Source organism: Rhincodon typus, chromosome 20 (genome assembly GCF_021869965.1).
Source record: "Rhincodon typus isolate 14 chromosome 20, sRhiTyp1.1, whole genome shotgun sequence".
NCBI lineage: Eukaryota > Metazoa > Chordata > Chondrichthyes > Orectolobiformes > Rhincodontidae > Rhincodon > Rhincodon typus.
Genome location: NC_063351.1, coordinates 40707781 through 40731298, shown reverse-complemented (window position 1 = coordinate 40731298; position 23518 = coordinate 40707781). Strand labels below are relative to the sequence as shown.

Here is a 23518-nt window from a genome sequence, read left to right as displayed (position 1 = left end):
AAACCTCTCTGCCACTGTCTCCTGTGAAGATCTTTAAAATCCACCTTTCTGATAATGCATATGGTCTGTTGTCCTCACGTGTGCTTAAAAAAAATGAATACTCAGAAGTTAAGCAGGTTAAATCAGAGGGGGAAGGCACAGAGAGAGAGAGAGAGAGAGAGAGACAAAGTTAGCCTTTCTGGTCAATGACCTGTTGTCAGAACCTCTCTGGTTAGTGGTCATTGATCGCTGGCTTTTACCTCAGGAACATACTCCTTTTGAAGTTTGTGAAAACTGGGAATTCAGATTCACAAAATCTTTTCTGGAGATTTTCCTCCCACAAGTGGATAGGTGATGATAATTGTGATAGGTTAGAGATCAGTCAGCTGGGAAGGCAGAGAGCACAAGGGTGTAGCCAAGTTGTCCAGACGTGTTGATCCTGTAGGGGATGGGTGAGATTGTGGAGGGTTTCTGATCAACATTTGGAAAGTGGAGGAGTTCATTCTAGGTTGGGGTGGAGGGAGTTCAGACCATGGGGGTCTGATTGAAGGGATGGAGATGTCTGATGGTGGGGATGGAGGGGCATGGTGTTTCATTCCAGTTGGTGGAAGCAATTGGTGGTTGGGGGAGAGTCAGATGGGTGTGAGGGAACAGACAGATTATGGCAATGGGATTTTTTGGGATAACTTGGGTTTTGGGGAAACACACCTGGTCTTCTTGGCCCACAAGCAGTGTCACAAAGATACTTATGTCAGATCAAACCCTCTTGCCTTCTTTTAATTGCTGGACTTCCTGAAGCTAGCAAAATCAGGCTTGCCTTGATTAAAAATAAAATCACTGGAAAAATGAACTGCAATCTTGCTGAAATATTTGAATAACCAAGTTGTCTCTAGTGAGCCAATTGGTCTCGAGCCTGAGGTGCAGAGGAATCTAGGTGTTTAAGTGCATGAGTCACAAAAGCATAATATGCAGATACAGCAAGTAAACAGGAAGGCTAATGGGATACTATTATTTATTAGGAGAGGAATTTAACATAAAAATAAGGGTGTTATGCCTTTGTTATAATAGGCCTTGGTGAGACCGTACCTCAAATACCATGTGCAGTTTTGGTCTCCTTATTTAAGGAAGGATGTAAATGTGTTGGAGGTATTTCAGAAGTGATTTATCAGATTGATACTTGGAATGAGAAAGTTGTTTTATGAGGAATTGTTGTTCATGCTGGGCTAATTTCCACTGGAGTTGAGAAGAGTGAGGGATGACTTAATTGAAGTATATAGCTCTTGACATATTGGATGATGAGAGGATGTTTCTTCTTGTGAGTGAGTCCAGGACTAAGGCGTACAGTTTTGAAATTAAAGTGTTGCCCTTTTAGGACACAGATGAGGGGAATATTTTTCTCCCAGAGGTTTGTGTGACTTTTAACTCTCTGTCTCAGAAGGTGCTGGAGGTGGGGGTCATTGAGTATTTTTTAAGCAGAGATGGATAGATTCTTGTTAGGCAGGGAATCAAGGTTTATCAGGAGCAGATGGCGATGAGGAAAGCACAAGTAGATCAGCCATAATCTTATTAGATGACAGAGCAGGCTTGAAGGGCCGAAAGGCCAACTTCTGCTGTTAATTTTTATGTTTGAGATGTGGGCGTCGCTGGCTGGCCAGCATTTATTGCCCATCCTTAGTTGTCCCGAGAAGGTGGTGGTAGGCTGCCTTCTTGAATCTCTGCAGTCCATCTTCTGTGGGTTTACCAACAATGCCATTTGGGAGGGAATTCCAAGATTTTGACTCAGCAACAGTGAAGGAACAGTGATATATTTCCAAGTCAGGATGATAAGTGGCTTTGAGGGGATCTTGAAGATGGTGGTGTTCCCATGTATTTGCTGCCCTTGTCTTTCTCAATGGAAGTGGTCATGGGTTTGGAAGGTGCTGTTGAAGGATCTTTGGTGAATTTCTGCAGTGCATCTTGTAGATAGTACACACTGCTGCTACTGAGCGTTGGTGGTGGAGGGAGTGGATGCTTATGGATGTGCCAAACAAGCAAGCTGCTTTGTCCTGGTTGGTGACAAGTGATGTTGGAGCTATGCCCATCCAGGCAAGTGGGGAGTATTCTATCACACTCCCGACTTGTGCCTTGTAGATGGTGGACAGGCTTTGGGGAGTTAGGAGGTGAATTACTCACCACAGTATTCCTAAGCCTCTGACCTGCTCTTGTAGTCAATGTGTTTATGTGGTGAGCCCAGCTGAATTTCTGGTCAATGTTAATCCCCAGGATGTTGATAGTGGGGGATTCAGTGATGGTAACACCATTGAATGTCAAGGGGTGGTGGTTAGATTGGAGATGGTTATAGCCTGACATTTGTGTGGCACAAATGTTACTTCAGCCCAAGCCTGGATATTGTCCAGATCTTGTTGCATTTGAACATGGACTGCTTCAGTATCTGAGGATTCGCGAATGATGCTGAGCATTGTACAATCATCGGCTAACATTTCCACTTCTGACCTTATGATAGAGGGAAGGTCATTGATGAAGCAGCTGAAGATGATTGGGCCCAGGACACTACCCTGCGGAACTTCTGCAGACATGTAAGGAAGCTGAGATGACTGACCTCCAACAACCACCACCATCTTTCTATCTGCCAGATGTCACTCCAACCAGCAGTGAGTTTGCCCTGGATACCCATTCATTCCAGTTCTGCTAGGACTCCTTGGTCGAATGCAGCCTTGATGTTAAAGGCTGTCACTCTCACTTCACCTCTGGAATTCAGCTCTTTTGTAGAATCCCTACAGTGTGAACACAAGCCATTCTGGGCCAACAAGTCCACATGGTCTCTCTTAACAGAATCCCACCCAGACTCACCCGCCTCCACCCCTCAACCTTTCTCTGTAGCCCTGCAATTCCCATGGCTAATCCATCCAGCCTACACATCCCTGGACACTACGGGCAACTTAGACTGGCCAATCCACCTAACCCACACATCTTTGGACTGTGGGAGGAATCCCACGCTGATACAGGGAGAATGTGCAAACTCCACACAGACAGTCGTCCGAGGGTGGAATCGAACCTGGGTTCCTGGCGCTGTGAGGCAGCAGTGCTAACCACTCAGCCACCCCTGCTGCCCTGGAGGATGCCAAGATGAAGCATCTACTTGGCACTTGTGGCCGATGATTACTGTGAATACTTCAGCCTTATCTTTTGTAGTGATTGGAACCAGGTGGATATTGTTGACTACGAGATCTTTGACTGGAGTTGTTAACCTGGTCCAATCAGGAAGGCCTGGCTGACCAACTTAAACAGGGGATTTAGAATCTCCTCAGTTCAGAGAGCTGACCCTGAGCTGGCTGGCCACAGCCAGTGTACTGTGCACAAGTAAATAAAGGGCGACTTGGTGATGGGATACCGGCCTCTGTGCAGTCAATTCAACTTTGCACTAATGTGTTGGGTTCTTCTATCATTGAGGATGGGGATATTTGTGGAGCCTTGTCTAACTTCCATTGAAACATGAACTGGCTGGGTTTGAGGTGGTTTGGATTTCCATTTTATATTTTGCATTTTAGCTTCCCATCTGAACCAAACCCACCGAACCCATGAACCCATGTTTGTGGCTTTCCCATTTAACTCTGTTCCTATCTTTATGTGGCGCCTGATCTGCTGAGTATTTTCAGCATTTTCTGCTGGTCTTCCAGGGTTACAGTATCTGCAGGAATTTACCACAAATGTCTCTGTGTCTGACTTGTTGTTTTAAGATTGTTGGTAGAGTAGGAAATAAGCTGTAACTTACCCCAATCAGTCCAGCAACAACCTCAATTGCACCGGTCCCCACAGTAGTGTACTGGATATATTGCATAGGGATCCCAGATTTTTCAAATATTCTGTTTGTATAGAACCAGATCTGAAAAGCAAACAGATTGGTTTGTACAAACAGATCACTTTGTAGCTCAAACTAATCATGAAACACATCATTGACAGAAATGGTTCTCTTAATCTAGTATATTCTCACATGAAGCTCATCATTGCATAGTGTCAGCAATCACTCACTGGTAATATGGTAACACTTCTGTCACAGAGTCAGATGGTGGGAGTTCAAGGCATGTTTTATAGACTTAAGCACAAAATCCCTGCAGATATTCCCAGTGTAGTAGTGAGGGAGTGCAACACTGTCAGAGGGTCAATAGAGAGGGAGTGCAACACCATCAGAGGGTCAGTATTGAGGAAGCACTGCATTGTGGGAGGGTCAGAACTGCAGAAGTGCCACACTGTGGGAGAGTCAGTATTGAGTGATATATTGTCAGATACTTTAGAGATTTTTAAGCAACTCTTGAATAGGCACATGGAGGATAGTAAAATGTAGGGTATGCAGGGTAGATTGATCTTAGTAGGATAACAGGTCGGCACAACATTGTGGACTGAAGGGCCTGTACTGTGCTGTACTGTTCTATGTTCTATGTTCAGAAGATTGTACTAAAGGAGTGCTGCATTGTTCGACTTAATTGATTGATTTATTTATTGTCACGTGTACCGAAATACAGTGAACAGCTTTGTTTACAAGCAGTACAGGCAGATCATATAAGCAAAGGAGGTACAGATCAAAAATACTTAGACAGAGGCATACAGATTACATTGAACAGAGCGTGCATGCAGTAATGAGGGAGTGCTGTGCTGCTGGAGTGTCAGTTCTGAGGGAGCGCTGCATTGTCGGAGGGTCAGTACTGAGGGAGTTAATCTTTTTTGGGGGGTCAGTACTGGGGGAGTGCTTCACTGTCAGAGGGTCAGTACTGAGGGAGTTGTGCACTGTCAGGAGGGTCAGTGCTGAGGGAGTGCTGCACTGTCAGGGGGTCAGTACTGAGGGAGTGCCACACTGTCGGAGAGTCAGTGCTGAGGGAGTGCTGCATTGAAAGAGGACAGGATGTTAAATTGAAGCCTCATCTGCCAGTTCAAATAGATGAGAAGTTTCCATGTCCTAATCTGAAGAACAGGGGTGTTCTCGCTGAGGTTTTGATGATATTTGTCACTCAACCAATGTCATTAAAGAGTTATTCTGGTCTTTATCTCATTGCTGTTTGCTGAACTGGTAGCTGTGTATTTTACATTACAACAGTGGCTATACTTCTAAAGTAAGTCATTGGCTGTGAAGTGTTTTGCGATGTTCTGCAGACATAAATGTGAACAGAGAGGGAAGCCTTTCTCTCCTTTGGCCTCTCCCCTCTTTGACAAACCCAATTTCTCCCCTTTTCTGACCTCACTCACCGCATCTATTCCTGAAAGCTGCATCCCAATGTTGATCACAATGACGGAAACGAGCTGCCATCGGACTGAGCAATCGGCTATTAGCTGGAAAACTGAGATGGTCTCCAAGGAAGTCAATGATCTTTGCTCTTCTTGCATCTCCTCGACCTCTGCCTGTATGTTGCTGCTGTACCTGTTCCGATACCATGTCAGTGCTGGTGGAGAGAATGGGAAAGGAAAGAAACGAGAAATCATCTGATTATTCAATATGGTTGCTGACCCAGTCCCTGGTATCTCACCCATTCTTCCAACTCTCTGCTGCCAGTTAGAGCTACCCACCATCTGAGGCACAAACTCATTTGTCTCTGGTATTTATTGAGCACAATGGTGCAAAAAGACACCCTCCCAGAAAGAAGGGTCTCGGCCCGAAACGTCAGCCTTCCTGCTCCTCTGATGCTGCTTGGCCTGCTGTGTTCATCTAGCTCTACACCTTGTTATCTCATATTCTCCCAGAAAGACCCTCTTCCATATCACCTCTGGCCCCCAAATCGCCATCTTTCATCTCAGTGGGGTGTTAGATAGATCCATGAGGCCAAGCAGATTGACAAAGCAGAATCAATGGGCTGAATGGCCTCCTCCTACTCCATTTCTTATGATCTTATGACCCTGGGCAGACTGACTGTTTCATTAGCAGGCTGTGTTGGTGAGAGCTGAGACTGTTATTTAACCCTCTCTCTTGCTCACTGACACATGGTCACAGGGATATGCTATTGAACCGTTGCCCTGCAGAAGAAGAAGAGAAACTGGTTGTTCAGCCAGTTCAGTCCCAGGGGTGTGGAAAAGGCTGCCTGATCGAACATGGATTCATTTTGGCCACCTGGGCAAGATTAAAACCCAGGCTCTAAATGTGATTCTGGGACAATCCAGCGGTGACCTGGCCCACTGTCTTGGCTGCTATCCCTCACCAACACGAGGGGAAAAGCAGAATTATCAGACAGCAGCTGAAACGGGCACAGACAGAGTCCCCAGTTGTATAGCCAGCCAGCAATCATACTTTCTTAATTCATTAGTGGGATGTGGGCCGTGCTGACTGGGCCCTTTATGATTTGGAGAAGGTGACGGTGAGCCACTATCTTGAACAATTGCAGGTTTTAGGGAGTAAGAGGCACCCACAATGCCTTTCAGGGGCAGAGATGGGGGAACAGTCCCAGAGTTTTGACCCAGCAACACTGAGATAGGGCAATATATTACCATGTCAAGATGGTGGAGGAGAACTTACAGGTGGTGTATATTCCAATGTATACGCTGCATTTGTCTTTCGAGATGGTAGTGGTTGTGAGTTTGGATGGTGGTATGCAGTTGCCTCGGTGAATTTCCACACGGCATCTTATAGATAATACATAATGCTGATATTGAGCGTCGGTGGTGGAGGAAGTGAATACTGAAGGTGTTAGATGAAGTGCCAGTCAAGCGGGCTGCCAAGTCCTGAATGATGTCAAACTGCCTGAGTATTGTTGGAGCTGCATGCATCCAGGAATATTCCGTCACAGTCCTGACTTGTATCTTATGGTCGGTGGACAAGCTTCTGGGAGTCACAAGGACAGTTACTCACTGCAGAATACCTAGCCTCTGACCTGTGGTTACAACCACAGTATTATTATGGCTGGTCCAATTCAGTTGCTAGTCAACGGTGACTCTCCAGGATGTTGATAGTGGGGAATTCAGTGATGGCAATGCCATTAAATATCAAGGGCGATGGTTAGATTCTCTCTTGTTGCAGATGGTAATTGCCAGGTACTTGTGTGGCGCTAGTTTGAAAAGCAAGGCTTAAAGTGCTCACAGCATGGAATGGGAACTGCTGAGAGTGGAAACACTAGGAGTTGAGCTAAGCGTGAGAGTTGTGGGGAAGGAGGCATTGCTGTATCCTGTTCTAATCATTTTTGAGAGGGGTTGCTTTGTGGTCGAGTTGCTGCTGGTCAGATCCAAGTGTGTGCCTAGGTAATCCTGGCATTGTCGAAGAGGTCGAGCAGCTGTTCTGATGAAGAGTCACTGGGCTCAAACTGTTAACTCTGCTTTCTTCCTTTGGATGCTTCCAGACCCGCTGTGATTCTTCAGCAATTTTTGTTTTTGTTTCAGATCTCCAGAATCCTACAATTCTGTGTTTTATTTTAGATTATGTATTGTGTTGGAACACAGTTCTGCTGCTGCTGGTGCCCACAGCACCTCATGATGCCCAGTTTTGACTTGCTAGATCTGTTCAAAGTCTGTCCCATTTAGCACAGTGATAGTGCCACACCAAACGATGGAGGGTATTTTCAACGTGAAGACTGATAATTTTATCAGTGACATTATGGATGTCACTTTTGTCAAATATTCTAAGTAATTTTCTACTTTCATCCTGGACTGACAATGCTGAGTGTTTCTGTCACACTGAAAGTAGGAAAGACTGAGTTCTACGATGTGCTTTGGAGCTGCTTTTAACTGATATTTTATTCATCAACACATCACACCACCTCCTACTGCTTCCTCTCCGTCCACTCCTTCCCCTTCCAACACTCCATTCACAATCCCTCCCTCTCTAGAACATAGAACATAGAACAGTACAGCACAGCACAGGCCCTTCGGCCCACGATGTTGTGCCGAACTTCTACCCTAAACCTAAGGTCTATCTAACCTCCACCGCTACCTTATACTATCATCCATATGCCTACCTAATAGCCGCTTAAATGCCCCTAATGAGGCCGACTCCACTACCCTCTCCGGCAATGCATTCCACGCCCCGACCACTCTCTGAGTAAAGAACCTACCTCTGACATCTCCCCTACATCTACCTCCTTTCACTTTAAAACTATGTCCCCTCGTAAAAGCTACCTCCACCCTAGGAAAAAGTCTCTGGCTGTCTACTCTATATCTATACCTCTGATCATTTTGTACACCTCTATCAAGTCAACTCTCTATCAACTCTCTGCCCTCCTCTTCGTCCCCTCCATCCCCATTCCCGGTTCACACCTCGCACTGTGGCTGCAACGTCCTCCTTCTGAATCAGCAGATATCGAGGACTTTCTGGGAACCAAGGAAGGAACAGCAGCTCAACCAGGGCTGGAGCCATGACCAGAGACAGCAAGAGAGGCCAGTCCTTCTCCTGTAAACAAACACAGACATGGGGGAGGGGGTGTTGGGGGTGTGTATAGAGAGAGAGAGACACACACAGACGTTCGAGGGGGTGGGGAGAGACCAATAATCAGACAGAGAGAAGGATAAAAAGAGATAGACGGGGGAGAGTGACAGAAAGAAATGGATACAGAGAGAGAGAGTCAGAAAAAGAAAGAGAGAGAGAAAGTGCACGATGGACGGAGTCAAAGAGACAGAGTGAAATGGACAGAGATAGACAGAGAGAGAGAGAGATAGTAGGAGAAACAGAAATAAATACAGAGAGGACATAAAGAAGAGAGAGATGTATAAGGGGAGAGACAGTTAAATAAAGAAGAATAGACAGGGGGAGAGATGGAGAGAGAGCGAGACGAAGGCAGACAGACAAGGAAAAAGAGGCAGAGAGAAACAGAGGGAGAGAGAGAGGGAAAGAGAAGCAGAGAATGAGGGAAGGAGAGGGGAAAAAGAAGAAAATAACTCAAATACGAGAGATAGAAAGCCAATGTGGATTTTCAACTGGAGAAACCTCTACCTAGAAGCGAGCTCATTACCTAAATCAGTGTTCAGTTTGACCTAAATACAAACACACGTGTGTCTGTATATGTGTGTGTTTGTGTGTACATGCACACGCGCCAAATACACAGGCAGGCAAGTGCACTGCAGCATTTCTGTCAAAGGTCAAATATAATAGTATACACATAGGCTGCAGCAGGTATACCAGGAGGCAAGTAAACTGTAGATGGTACACCAGGGTGGGTACTGGTGGTGGTGGGGGGAGTGCGGACGAGGGTGGGTATAAACCAGAGCAGATACATGTGACAAGGATGAAATGTCGAGGTACTGGGATGGAATCCATGGGAGCCAGTATACCAGGGGTAATGTGATGGAAGGCGTATAATTTAAATATATAAATGTCATTTTTGGAAAGTGTATTTTACCAAAGAGGCAGATGAATATGGGTTATTTCTATTGAAGTTTCCTTTGAGGGTAAATTGAGGTCACAGTCCTTGTGAAATTGTGACCTTACTCCGGCACTGTTCAGAAAATAAGTGTTAATAGACCTCTGAGGTGTGTTAATGGAAAACTGTATGTACTATGGCGGTTTCCAAGGATTGATCTTAGTTTAGACAAACCAGAGATTGAAAGTTGGAGGTCAGAAGCTAGCTTAGGTTTCTCACCTTACAGGAATTCAGGACAGTTCAGGGAAAACACAGTCACCTTAGTAGAAAAGTTTAGTTGGTGCAGTTTCCAAAACAAGAGAGTTTGGCTAGAAATCTGTAGGTTATTAGAAGCTGAGAATCTCTCTCAGTTTTGTGGGTATTCATGTAAGAATAAATACTCCACAGTGCACAGGAAAGAAACTGGGGAGAAGCAGTTAACTAGAACACAAAAATTTGATAGGGGGATAATTTGTAAGAGGGGTTGTAGCTCCAGGGCAGAGATTGGACCAATAGCGTGCACACCAGCATTCAGTGCTCTCTTGTACACACTTTGCTGTGACTCAGTGAGTAACAATCTTGTCTCTGAGTCTGTGGTATTTCAAATCCCACTCCAAACAGCACAGCACAATACTAACTACTGAGGATTTACTGCACTGTCAGAGGGTCAGAACAGATGAAGCACTACACTGTCATAGGATTAATACTGAGGAAATGCTGCACTGTTGGAGAATAAATACTGAGGGAGTATTATCCTGTCAGAGGTTCAGTACTGAGGCAGTACTGAATGCTAGGAGGTTAGTATTGAGAGAATGCTGCACAGTCGGAGGGTCAGTACTGAGGGAGCACTACACTGTCGTAGGGTCAGTACTGAAGGAATGCCGCACTGTCGGAGGGTCAGTACAGATGGAGTGCTGGACTATCAGAGGGTCAGTAGTGAGGGAGCACTGCAGTGTCAGAGGATCGGTACTGAGGGAGTGCTGCACTGTCGGAGGGTCAGTACTGAGGGAGTGCCGCATTGTCAAAGCATCAGTACTGAGGGAATGCCACACTGTCACAGGGTCAGTGCTGAGGGAGTGCTGCACTGTCAGAGGTCAGTACTGAGGGGGTGCCGCACTGTCGGGAGGGTCAGTACTCAGGGAGCACCACACATTCAGAGGGTCAGTACTGAGGGAGTGCTGCACTGTCAGAGGGTCAGTACTGAGGGAGTGCCGCACTGTCAGAGGGTCAGTGCTGAGGGAGTGCCGCACTGTCAGAGGGTCAGTACTGAGGGAGTGCCGCACTGTCAGAGGGTCAGTACTGAGGGAATGCTGCACTGTCAGAGGGTCAGTACTGAGGGAGTGCTGCACTGTCAGAGGGTCAGTGCTGAGGGAGCACTACACTGTCGTAGGGTCAGTACTGAAGGAATGCCGCACTGTCGGAGGGTCAGTACAGATGGAGTGCTGGACTATCAGAGGGTCAGTAGTGAGGGAGCACTGCACTGTTGTAGGATCAGTACTGAAGGAGAGCTGCAGTGTCAGAGGGTCAGTCATGAGGGCGTGCTGCAGTGTCAGAGGATCGGTACTGAGGGAGTGCTGCACTGTCGGAGGGTCAGTACTGAGGGAGTGCCGCATTGTCAAAGCATCAGTACTGAGGGAATGCCACACTGTCACAGGGTCAGTACTGAGGGGGTGCCGCACTGTCGAGAGGGTCAGTACTCAGGGAGCACCACACAGTCAGAGGGTCAGTACTGAGGGAGTGCTGCACTGTCAGAGGGTCAGTACTGAGGGAGTGCTGCACTGTCAGAGGGTCAGTGCTGAGGGAGTGCCGCACTGTCAGAGGGTCAGTACTGAGGGAGTGCCGCACTGTCAGAGGGTCAGTACTGAGGGAGTGCTGCACTGTCAGAGGGTCAGTACTGAGGGAGTGCCGCACTGTCAGGGGGTCAGTACTGAAGGAACGCTGCTCTTCAAAGAGTCAAATATTCTCTCAGGTGACTAAGAGTTGGTCAAAGAAGCAGGTTTTAGGACATCATTTTAAAGGAGAATGTGAAGTACTGAAGTGGAGAGAAAAACAGAAATTGCTGGAAAAGCTCAGCAGGTCTAGCAGCATTTGTGGCAAGTGACCCTTCCTCAGAACGATTGACATGGAGAGTTGTCGGAAGAGAATTCCTGAGCTTGGATCTCATACAACAGTAGGCACAGTCATTGCTCAAGATATTTGTATTGGAGGAGCACAGATATCTTGGAGGACCATAGGGTTACAGGATATTACAGAGATTGGGGAGGGATGAGGCCATGGAGGGACTTGTAAACACAGATGAGAATTTTACACTGAGGCAGTATGGGAACTAATGAGGGCCAGTTAGCCCCACAGTGACTGGGAAATGACACGGTGTGGGTGAGATGACAGGCAGCAATTTTGGATGAATTTAAGTACTTTAAGAGGAGGTGATGATGTGCTGATAATGTCACTTGCCTACTAATCCACAACCCCAGGCTAATGCTGTGGAGACATGGGTTTGAATCCTGCCATGGCGGATAATGAAATTTAAACAAAAGTTAGCCTGATGGTGACTATGTAACCATTGTTGACTGCCATGAAAACTCACAAATTAATGTCGTCTAAGAAAGGATATCTGCCATTCTTACCTTGTCGGGCCTACATGTGACTCCAGGCCCAGGCCAGCAATGTGGCTCGACAGGTTAAGCAGGTGGGAAAAAGCTTGGCGGTTGGAATGTATGTGTGAAAATGTGGGTTATGCTCTTTTACAGGAAAGATAGAGGGGCTGGAAATTATTTAAAAGCAGAAAGTGACAGCACGCAAGAATTTAGAAGCCTTCCAGCATAAATCACAGGAAGTTAACATTACAAGTCCTGCAGGTAATGGGAAGGTAAATGGAGCGTTGACCTTTTTTTTCTAAAAGGAATGAGTATAAAATAGGGAAGCCTTGCTAAAAGCATGCAGGATACTAGTCAGATCACAACCAGAATACTGTGAATGGTTTTGAGCCCCTTAACTAAGGAAAGATATAATGGAATTGGAGGCATTCCAGCAAAGGTTTGACCTGGTTATGGAGGACTATCTTATGAGGAAAAAATTGGGTTCGTACTCATTGGAATTTAGAAGAATGAGAGGCAACCTTATTGAACATAAAAGATTCTTAGGGGACTTGACAGGGTAAATGCAGAAGTTGTTTCCCCTGGTAGGGGAGTTCAGGACTAAAGGGCATCATCTCAGAATAAGAGGTCACTTATTTAAGACACAGGAGAAAAGGAATTTCTTCTCTCAGAGGGTAGTGAATTTGTGGAAGTCTTTACAACAGACAGCTGTCGAGACAGGTCAGACAGACAGATATTGGGATTGGCAATAAATGCTGGCCTAGCCAACAATGCTCATATCACATGCAAAATATATCCGATGGGAGAAGCTAGCAATGCACAGGAATAGTCAAGTTCGGAAGTAACAAAGGTCTGGATGATGGTTTCAGCAGCAGCTGATCTGAGGCAGGGACCAAATGGGGTGTCATGATGGAAGTGGAAAAAGCAGCGTTTGCTGGAGATGGCACAAATTCTTGTTCAGAAAATCATCTTGGTATCAAGTACAATACTAAGGTTCTGAATAAAAACATAAATTGCTGGAGAAATTCAGCAGGTCTAACAGCATCTGTGGGAGGAAAGCAGAGATAAAATTTCAAGTTTGGTGACTCTTCATCAGAATAAGGTTTCAACATGTATTTGGAAAGGGAAGGGACTGACTAAGGATAGTCAACATGGCTTTATGTGTGGGAAATCATGTCTCACTAACTTGATTGAGGTTTTTGAAGAAGTAAGGAAGTGGATTGATAAGGGCAGAGCAGTGGACATGATCTATATGGATGTCAATAAGGCATTTGACAAGGTTCCTCATGGTAGACTGGTTAGCAAGGTTAGATCACATGGAATACAGGGAGAATTAGCCATTTGGATACAGAACTGGCTCGAAAGTAGAAGACAGAGGGTGGTGTGGAAGGTTGCTTTTCAGACTGGAGGCCCATGACCACAAGGATTAGTGCTGGGTCCAGTGCTTGGATGCGAACATAGAAGGCATGGTTAGTAAGTTTGCAGATGGCACCAAAATTAGAGGTGTAGTGGACAGTGAAGGAGGTTACCTCAGAGTACAATGGGATCTTGATCAGATGGGCCAATGGGCCAAGGATTGGCAGATGGAGTTTAATTTAGATAAATGTGAGGTGCTGCATTTTGAAAAGGCAAATCAGGGCAGAGCTTATACACTTAATGGTGAGGTCCTAGGGAGTGTTGCTGAACAAAGAGACCTTGGAGTGCAGGTTCACTGTTCCTTGAAAGTGGAGTCACAGGTGGATAGGATAGCGTAGAAGGTGTTTGGTATGCTTGCCTTTATAGGTCAGGGCATTGAGTATCGGAGTTGAGGGTCATGTTGCAGCTGTACAGGACGTTGGTTAGGCCACTTTTGGAATACTGCAATTCTGATCTTCCTCCTATAGAAAGGACGTTGTGAAACTTGAAAGGGTTCAGAAAAGCTTTACAAGGATGTTGCCAGGGTTACAGGGTTTGAGCTACAGGGAGAGCCTGAATAGGCTGGGGCTATTTTCACTGGGGTGTCAGAGGCTGAGGGGTGACCTTATAGAGGTTTATAAAGTCATGATGGGCATGGATAGGGTAAATAGACAAGGTCTTTTCCCTACGGTGGGGTGTCCAAAACTAGAGGGCATACGTTTAATGCGAGAGGGAAAGATTTAAAAGGGACCTAAGGGGTAACTTTTTCACACAGCAGGTGATGTGTGTGTGGAATGAGCTGCCAGAGGAAGTGGTGGAGGCTGGTACAATTACAACATTTAAAAGGCATTTGGATGGGTATAAGAATAGGAAGGTTTTAAAGGGATCTGGGCCAAATGCTGGCAACTGGGACTAGATTAATTAAGGGTATCTGGTTGGCATGGAGGGGTTGGACCAAAGGGTCTTTCCTAGTGCTGTCCCTCTCTATGACTCTATGTGCTGCTTCAGCCTCCAGGAGCTGGCTGGGAGATGGACAGAGTCAGATTGGTTTCTGTGCGATTGTGAAATCCAGCTCTTTGTTAGACTGGGTTAATGGATGGGCAGTGGTCCCTGAAGCTGTCCTCATACTGGATTCAGATCAGCTGTCGGAGACAATCCTAGCACTGATGTGATTGGCTGCAGTACTGTGTTTACTGTGAGTTCCTCAGGGGCAGAGACTGAATAAACATGGGCTGGGGCGAGACAGAAGGTGAGAGGTGAAAGGCTAGGAATCACAAGGCTTACCTTCCCCAATAACTCACTCAGGCCCAGCACCTGGGCTGCAAACACTCCCAGACAGATGAAGATAGTAGGAATTAAACCCAGGAATCCTCGCAGATTTTTAGGAGCAATTTCACCCAGATACATCGGAACCACACTGAGTGAAATACCTGGAGACAGCAAAAAACGGATGAAGGTTCAGGCAGGGGCTAGTATCAGTAATAAAGGTACAGCCTTTCAGAACCATCTGCTTGTCATCTCTGTAATCATCTCTATCCTTCTTCCTTTCTATTTCTCCCTCTATCTCTCTATCTGAGCCACTCTCTGTCTTTGCGCCTCTATCTGTCCTCTCTCTCTTTCCTATTTAGTAGTCTCCACCTTTGTCTCACTCTGTTTTTCTCTCTCTACATATACCAGTGTGTATTTCCTGCAATCCATCCCTCCACTTCTCCCTGCTGCCTTCCTCTCTCCCTCTCTCTCTCTGGCACCACCCACGTCTCTGACCGACTCTATCATTCCCTGAACAGTTACTCCCAAACGGGGCCAGCACCTGGTTACCTGAGTGGATTCCAGTCATGAAACGTCCCAGGATGACCATTTCTGGGGAATGCAGCACTCGACTGAATCCCATCAGGAGTCCACCTAGTAACATCAGGAGTGTACTGTACACAAGGGTCCCCTTCCTGTTAACCAATTGGAGAGATGTTTGTGAGAGACACAGTGTCAATCATGACCTGCAAGATTCAATCCTTGTGCAATTCTCAGGACAGCTAGTGTCCTCGCTTACCCTTCAGGAAAACATCCATACTTTTAATTTATTTAAATGTTTGTAGAATGACTCTTTGGAGGAGGAGAAGAGTCTTTGGACTCGAACCATTAACTCTGCTTCTCACTCAACAGATGCTTCCAGTCCTGCTGAGTTTCTCCAGCACTTTCTGCTTTTATTTCACCGTCTCCTCTCCCTCTCAGCTTCAACACCTTTTTGGGAGAGGGATTTCCAGGTTCCCACTCCCCTCTGTGTAAGGAAGAGCTTCCAAGATTTCACCACTGAACAGCCTGGCTCAAATTTTAACTCCCTAGTTCTGGAATTGGAGGAAATGGTTACTCTCCACCAGTGCTATCAACTCCTTTAATCACTTTGATTAGATCATTCCTCAATGTTCTGAACCCTAGCCCTTGAACAAAGTCAGTCTTTAATGTGAAACACTTTGCAGTATAAATGTGATGAGACATGACAGATCACTCTTTCCTCTGGACAGTGACAGGTTCTGTTTGGGGCAGACAGCAGGATTTCTGCTTGAGGTGGGAGGTGCATCCTTCTACCTCCATGGCAGAGAGTGCAAAAGACTTCAGATGGACCTTCTAGGCTGTGCTGAGTGGACCCAGTCTCAGCCCACACACTGGGAAATATGCAACCATCAAGTTAGGAAATCAGCAAGGATCACTCTTCTGAATCCTGTCACAGTTTCAGGAATTTGTATGAGAGAGAGCGAGAGACAGAGATAAAATGAAAAAGGGAGAAATGAAAGAAGGAGGGAGAATGAATACGAATAAGTAAGAGATTGAAAGACAGAATGAAAAAGTGATAAAATGTGAATAATAGAGATGTGCAGGAAATGAGAGACAGACTGAGGGAAGTGGAAGAATGAGAGTCAGAAAAGCAATAATGAGAAAGAATAACACAGAGTAATGGGAGAATGACAGAAAAAATGCAAACAATCAGAGTCAAAAGTAGGCCATTCAGCCCTTCAAGCCTGCTCCACATCTAATTCGATCATGGCTGATCCTATTGTAACCTCAAATCCACATTCCCACCTATCCTGATGACGTATTACTCCCTTGCTTAAAAAGAAGCGATTCAACTCTGTCTTAAAAATATCAAAGGACTCTGTTTCTATCACCTTTTCAGGAGCAAATTCCAAAGACTCATGGTTGAAAAAGTAGTGTTTAGGAAGGTTCTTAAAAGAGGAAGGAGAAGTAGACAGCAACAAGATTTAGGGAAGGAATTCCCAAAGCCGTGGGGTGTTGAAGGTTGAAGTTATGGTCACCAATGGTGGAGTATTGAAAGTTGGGGTGTGTTAAGTGACCAGAATTAGAGGAACAGGGTGACCTAGGAAGTCTGTGGGCTTAAGGAGAGACAGCGAACAGTGAGGTCCACATGGGAATGGAAAACGAGGAGGAGGACTTTTAAAGCAAAACATTGTAGCCAATATAGGTGGGGGGGGGTGATTGGGGACTGGCACTTGGTGTGAGGAAAGACACAGGCAGCAGAGTTTTGAATGATTTAAGATTATGGAGGGTAAGATGTGGAGCGGTTGGCCTGGAGTGTGTTGGAATAGTCAAGGCCAGAGGTAACAAAAAGAGAAATGAGGGTTTCAGCAGTGGATGAGCTGAGGTAGGGACAGAGACGGGCAAAGCCAATGATACTTACTGACCAAACTTTGCCACAAGCAGCCCGACGAGCAGCGAGCCAATCATCCCACCGACTGCAAACACCGACACAGTTGCTGAGTACAGCAGCACCAAGTGAGGGACGGATAAGGACTGGTTGAATCGTTCCAGGATGGTGTCGTTGTAGAAACCCTTAATATACTGGGAATAAATAATTCAATACAGACACAGGAAGATGGCAGGATTCAGCCCTTCAATTCTGTACCATCATTTTAGATTATGGCTGATCATCTACCTCAATACTGTTTTCACATGCTATCTGCATATCCCTTGATGTCATTAGTATCTAGAAATCTACTGGTCTCAGTCTTGAACATAACCAATAATTGAGCTTCCACAGACCTCAGGGAGAGAGAATTCCAAAGACACCCTATCTGATTGAAGACATTTCTCCTTATCTCAGTCCTTGCTCTTTATTCTGAGTCTGTGTCCCCTGATTCTACACCCCCAGACAGGGGAAGCCATCTTTCTGCATCTACCCTGTCATGCCCTGTAAGAATTTTCTAACTTTCTATGAACCCATTTCTCATTCTTCTAAAATCCAGAGGCTGAGTCTCTTCCAGCTCTCTTCAGGGACAATGCCACCATCCCAGGAATCAGTCTGGTGAATCTCCACTGCTGTCCTTCCATGGCAAGTATATTTCTCCTCAGGTAAGGGAGCCTGAACTCTGCACCTTACTCCGGGTGAAATATCACCAGTGTTGTATACAATTGAAGCAAGACATCTTTATTCCTGTACTCAAATCCTGGTGTAGTAATGGGTAACATAGCACTTGCCTTTGTAAATGTTTGCTGCACCTGCATATTAGCATTCAGTGACAAATGGACATGCAGGTCCCTTTGGAAATCAATACTTCCCAATCTCTCACAAATCACAATGTTTAAGAAACACTTTGTATCGCCATTTGTCTGACTATAGTGGATAACCTCATATTTATCCATCTGCAATGTTCTTGCACACTCATCCAGGCTTGAGCTTCTTTGCATCATCCTCATTTTCGACTAGTTTTATGTCATCTGTAAGCTTGGAAATGTTACAAATGTCCCTTCCATCCAAATCATTGGATATGAATTGTGAACAGCTGGGGCCCAGGCCTTTAACCCACTGGTTAAAGCCTGCCCACCTGAGAATGACCAATTTATTCTTACACTCTGTTTTCTGTCTGTTGGTTAATTCTCAATCCAAGCCGGGATATTTCCCCCAAATGTGCTCGAATTTAGTTTAATAACCTCTGTGTGGGTATCAGAAGCCTTCTGTAATTCTAATACACCACATCCACGCGTTTCCCCTCATCTACTCTGCGAGTAACTGAAAAAAATTTCAACAGATTTGTCAAAAACCATTTCTCCTTCAAAAATCAATGTTGACTTTGCCTAATCAAATAGTTATTTTCTAAGTTTGCATTTATCATTTGTGATGCCAAGGCAGAAGAGGTTTTGGGCCAAGTGCTTGAAAATGGGATTCTAATACTTTTTGACCAGCATGGCTGCAATGAGCTGGAGAGCCTTTTTCTGGGTTGTAGATCTCTACGATTATATCATGTTTCATCACAGGCTCGAGTATTTTCCCTCTTACTGATGTTACGCTATCAGGTCGGTAGTTCTCTGTATTCTCTCTCCTTTCTTTGTTAAAAAACTGAGGTCATAGTTTCAATGTGGAACCATTCCAAAATGTATAGAATTTTGAAAGATGATCATGAATGCATCCACTATCTCTATTGCTGCCTCTTCCAGTACTCTGGGGGATGTACATCTTGGGTCACAAGGACTTGTTAATTTTCAGTCCCATTATTTCATTTGGTCCTACTTTTTGTTACTAATAATAATTTCATTCAGTTCCTCATTCTCACCACTCCCTTGAATCACTGTTTTTTCTGGGAGATTTCTTTTATCTTTCTTTGTGAAAATGACCGCAAAGTTATTATTTAGCTTCTCAGCCATTCTGTATTTCACTTGATAAATTCTCTTATGTCTGTACGTAGTAGACTCCATTTATCTTTGCAAATCTTTTCTTTCTTGTATACATACAGAATCTTTTGCAATCTGTTTATATGTTTCTTGCGAGTTTACATTTATATCTATTCTCCCTCTAACAGATTTGTTCTGCTCATTTGCTGAATTTTAAAATAATCCCAATCCCCAGGCTTACTATTTTTTGACAAATGTGTAAACCATCTCTTTTGATCTAATGCAATCTTTAACTTCCTTTGTTAGCCATGGGTGACTTGTAATGAAAGTGAGTCTGTTGTATTTTGTGCCTTAAAGGAATGTATGTTTGTTGTACACCATGTATTAATGTTTAAACTATTAGCCATTGCCTGTCTATCATCATATATTTTAATGTTTTATCCAGATCCAGGAACTTCTCCATAGTTTCCTTTGTTTAGATTTCAAACCCTAGCTTCAGGCTGAACTACATCATTTTAAAAGTTAATAAAACATTCCATCATATTATGTCAAGGATTAAGAAGAGAGAGGTTGAATTTAATTAAATGGAGGAAGACTGCGGAAAGCTCCAGCACAGAGAGATTTGTGAGTTCTAACTAGGATTCAGGTTCAGAAGGCGATAAGGAAAGCAAGTGGAATACTGGCCCTTACTCAGAGGGAATAAAAATAGGGAACTTTTGCTAAAACTGTACACGACACTAGTTATACTACACCTAGAATACTGTGAACAGCTTTGGTCCCTTTATCTAAGGAAAGCTATACTGGAATTGGAGGCAGTTCAGAGAAGGTTCACTAGGCTGACACCAGGTATGGAGGGAGTGTTTTATGAGAAGAGGTTTTGTAGATTGGACCTGTACTCATTGGAATTTAGAAAAATGAGAGGAACCTTATTGAAACACTTTTAGGGGCTTTGATAATTTAGATGTTGAGAGGTTGCTTGCCCTGCGTGAGAGTCTAGGACCAGACAACATAATCCCAGATTAAGGGGTCATACATTTAAGACAGAGATGAGGAATAATTTCTTCTCTCAGAGGGTGATGAATCTATGGAATAGTTTATCACAGAGGCTGGGTAACTAAGTACATTCAAGACTGAGATAGACACATTTCTAATCAGTAAGGGTACTGAGGGTTATGGGGAAAAGGCAGGAAAGGTGTTGAGGGTTATCAGATCAGCCATGGTATCATTGAATGGCAGAGCATGCTCTGTGGGCTGAATGGCCTCCTTTTGGTCCCGTATCTCATGGTCATATATTTAAAATTCCGCATTCCCACCTACTTCTGATAATCCTTGATTCCTCTAACAAAAATCTATCCATCTGTGCCTTTAAAAAATATTCAATGACCCACCTCCACTGACTTCTGAGGAGAATTCCAAAGTTGTACAACCCTCTGAGGAAAAATATTTCCCAAATCTCTGTCCAAAAAAGAATGACCCCTAATTTTAAAACAATTCCCCCTCATTCTGGACCGAATCACAGGAGGAAACAACCTTTCCACACCCATTTTGTTAAGGTATTACGTTGTTACAAACTTCAGTCAAATCACCTTTCACTCTTCAAAACTCCAGTGAAAATAAGCTCAGCCTGTCTAATCTTAATGCCCGATAAATTCTAGCTCGAAATCCCAGAACATCCTTCCCAACAGCACTGTGAATACCTTTACACTCCAAAGGCTGCAACTGTTGGAAAAGGCAGCTCCCCACCACCTCAAGTGTAATTTGGGATGGACCATAAATAAAATACTGGAAAAAATCTGGAAATCTGAAATTTAAATTAGAAAATGCTGGAGAAACTGTGGCAGCATCTGTGGAGAGAGAAACAGAGTGAATGTTTCGAATCAGATATAACTCTTCTTCAGAGCTGGATCCCAGAACATCTGGGTTTGTTGGCAATATCTATTTTTATTATAGGCCATCAATGTTGGCCTAGCCAATGAGACCCACATCCCAGGAATTAAATTTTAACAAAACTTACATTTCACAATTTTAAGAAACTGCCTCACTGAACCTGACAATTGCAGGATTTTGATCGCTCAGGGACCAACATCTTTCACAGAGCATCTTTCTCCAGTGTGTCTACTTATCCAACATATTTAAATCCCTGACCCTGAGCTCAGCTCACCCTGTTTGTCTCTGAAACCATAAGTAACTCCCACGCACACTCTCCACAGCTCCCACAACCTCCCACACAAATCTCCCATCCCACAGTCTCCCAACTACACAGCCTCCTACTCTCATAAGCTCTCCCACCCTCACAAACTCTCTTATCTCAATACGTCCTCTAACCCATGACTCGTACAGACACTCCCACCCACACCATCTACCCCTACATATCCTCACATCCCCACAAATCTTGCCACTCCCATATACATTCCCACCTGCCACATCCTCCCACCTCTATACATCCTCCCAATCCTCAGATCATCCCACCTCCCACCCCTTATGCACCTAACTACCAGCACCTCACCCCCTCCTCCAAACTATTTCCCACTCAAACTCCCCCTCCAACTGGGCTGTAAATACATGGAGGCTGTGGGCAAATTCACCACAAAAGTCTCCAAATCATCAAAGAAAATTTAATTGTGAAGGTAACCAGGGAGAAATTATACCCTCCCTCCAATATGTTAAGTAGTGGAGAGCTGCTCCTCCGATCACAGACTGGTTCACAGTGAATGAACCAATGAGCAGTCAATGCAAGAACAGAACCAGCCTGTGATAGGAGGAGCAGCTAGTACTTGGGAAAGTAAGTGATGGCAAAGAGAGAGTTGCCAGGGGAACATTTTGCCAGGAAGTGGGCCAGTGATTTTGAGGAGTTTGCTGAGAGGTGTGTCTTCTGTTAGAAGCTGGGGATTTTACTGGGAATTCTGCTGGATTCTGGTGCTTTTGCTATAGGCCCTACCTTTTATTAGGCTGGGGGTCTGGCCATCTGAGGGGATGGGGAGGAGTAAGCAGTTCCAAGACAGTGTAGAGATAGAAGTGGAAGGAATGAATGCCTTGAAAATGGAGTGGAGTGAAGGAGGCTTTAAAAGGAGTCTGGAGAGGGAAGCTTAAAGGAGATAGAACAGTTTTAAATCTCTCAAAAAAGAAATATTTACATAATTGGAAGCAAGGCAAACTTAACCATACTGAACAATGAATTAATTGCAAACAAATGTTGAATATCTAGACTTTAAGTCTGTAAAGATTCAGAAGTTAACATAGAAGAAAAATGTTGTGAAAGCTACTGTAATAAACACTGTGTCAATTATAAAAGTTAATTCTCAGTTTTAGATCTGTGGTAGTAACAGCTTGGTTAGATTCTTTTAGCTTTGTGCTTTTCTGACGGAAACACAATTAGCAGTGGCCATACCAATCTGTGGAAGGTGTGTTTTAGGGTGATGGCTTTTTGAATGTAGAAGTGTGACAGTTATTTTGAAAACAACATTTATTGTTAAGTAATGCCCTGATGTGGAGGTGCTGGCGTTGGACTGGGGTGGACAAAGTCAGAAGTCACACGACACCTGATGAAGAAGCTGTGCTCTGAAAACCTGTGATTTCAAATAAACCTGTTGGACTATAACCTAGGATAACAAGGTGTCGAGCTGGAGGAACACAGCAGGCCAAGCAGCATCAGAGGAGCAGGAAAGTTGACGTTTCGGGTCTGGACCCTTCTTCAGAAATGGGGTTGGTGTTGTGTGACTTCTGACTTTAACTAACGCCCATCTTGTGCCAATTCCAATAGTAGGAAATGAACGCTTTCATTCAATGCTGTGGGCTCAAGTTTAATGGAGCATTGATTCCTGAGAATATTGATGAATTCTTCTAATTCTGCTTCTGTGTGAGTCCAAATGCCTCATATGAAAACATAATTACAAAAGAAACTTTTAGTATGTGACTGCATCAACTAATAAATGGGTGAGTGACATTGAAAAAGTAGCCCCAAAAATCAAAAAGTAACCATTCAGAAAATCTCAAAAGGAGCCCTTGAAAATAATTATTTTAAGCCATGCCATACAATGATACTCCCCTGTACCTAAACACACCTAGCCTTCCCTCCCACACTCACTCCCATTCCCATAAATTCTTGTATCTGTGCTGCGATAGGACACAGCAATCCTGCTCAATGATGTTATCTCACCTCTGCCGGTGAGTTCACCACTGCTAGGTTATAGCCGTAGGCCATGGAGGAACCAAAGGAAGTGAGGATGGCGACTGCCAGGAGAGGCCACGTCAGGTGCTGTGCAAGGACAGAAAACAAAAGCGATGAGGTTAAAACAGAATACTCCTGATGCTGAGCATCTGTCAGGCAGTCTGAGTATTTTGAAGACACAAAGTAGACTGTCGGCATTGACAACCAAGAAAGGGAAGTTCTGCAGATCCTTCACTTTAGTTCCACGTCTATGCTTCAGGGGCAGCGCAAAAATAAAAATAACCCATCATATCACTTTTCAAATCCTGCCAAAGTAACTAACTATTTACACAGTGAGTGGCTTTTGAATGCAGTAGTAAGTACTTCAGTAGTGGTGTACTTCTGGAGTGTCAATACTGAGGGTGTGCTGCACTGTCAGAGGGTCAGTACTGAGGGAGTGCCGCACTGTCAGAGGG

General features: G+C 44.6%; 1 protein-coding gene across 1 annotated transcript in view; it reads right to left on the bottom strand.

The window, feature by feature from the left end:
• Positions 1–23261, bottom strand: part of LOC109911423 (solute carrier family 2, facilitated glucose transporter member 5-like) — a 42969-nt gene extending 19708 nt beyond the window's left edge. Inside the window, exons 1-7 of the mRNA XM_048609214.1 lie at positions 23052–23261; positions 16968–17128; positions 15095–15219; positions 14561–14706; positions 8206–8338; positions 5218–5411; positions 3752–3862 (exon numbers count right to left, since the gene is read on the bottom strand). Coding sequence (XP_048465171.1) covers positions 3752–3862; positions 5218–5411; positions 8206–8338; positions 14561–14706; positions 15095–15219; positions 16968–17128; positions 23052–23261 — 1080 coding nt within the window. The remainder of the gene's footprint in view (positions 1–3751; positions 3863–5217; positions 5412–8205; positions 8339–14560; positions 14707–15094; positions 15220–16967; positions 17129–23051) is intronic.
• Between the last annotated feature and the right edge of the window lie 257 nt (positions 23262–23518).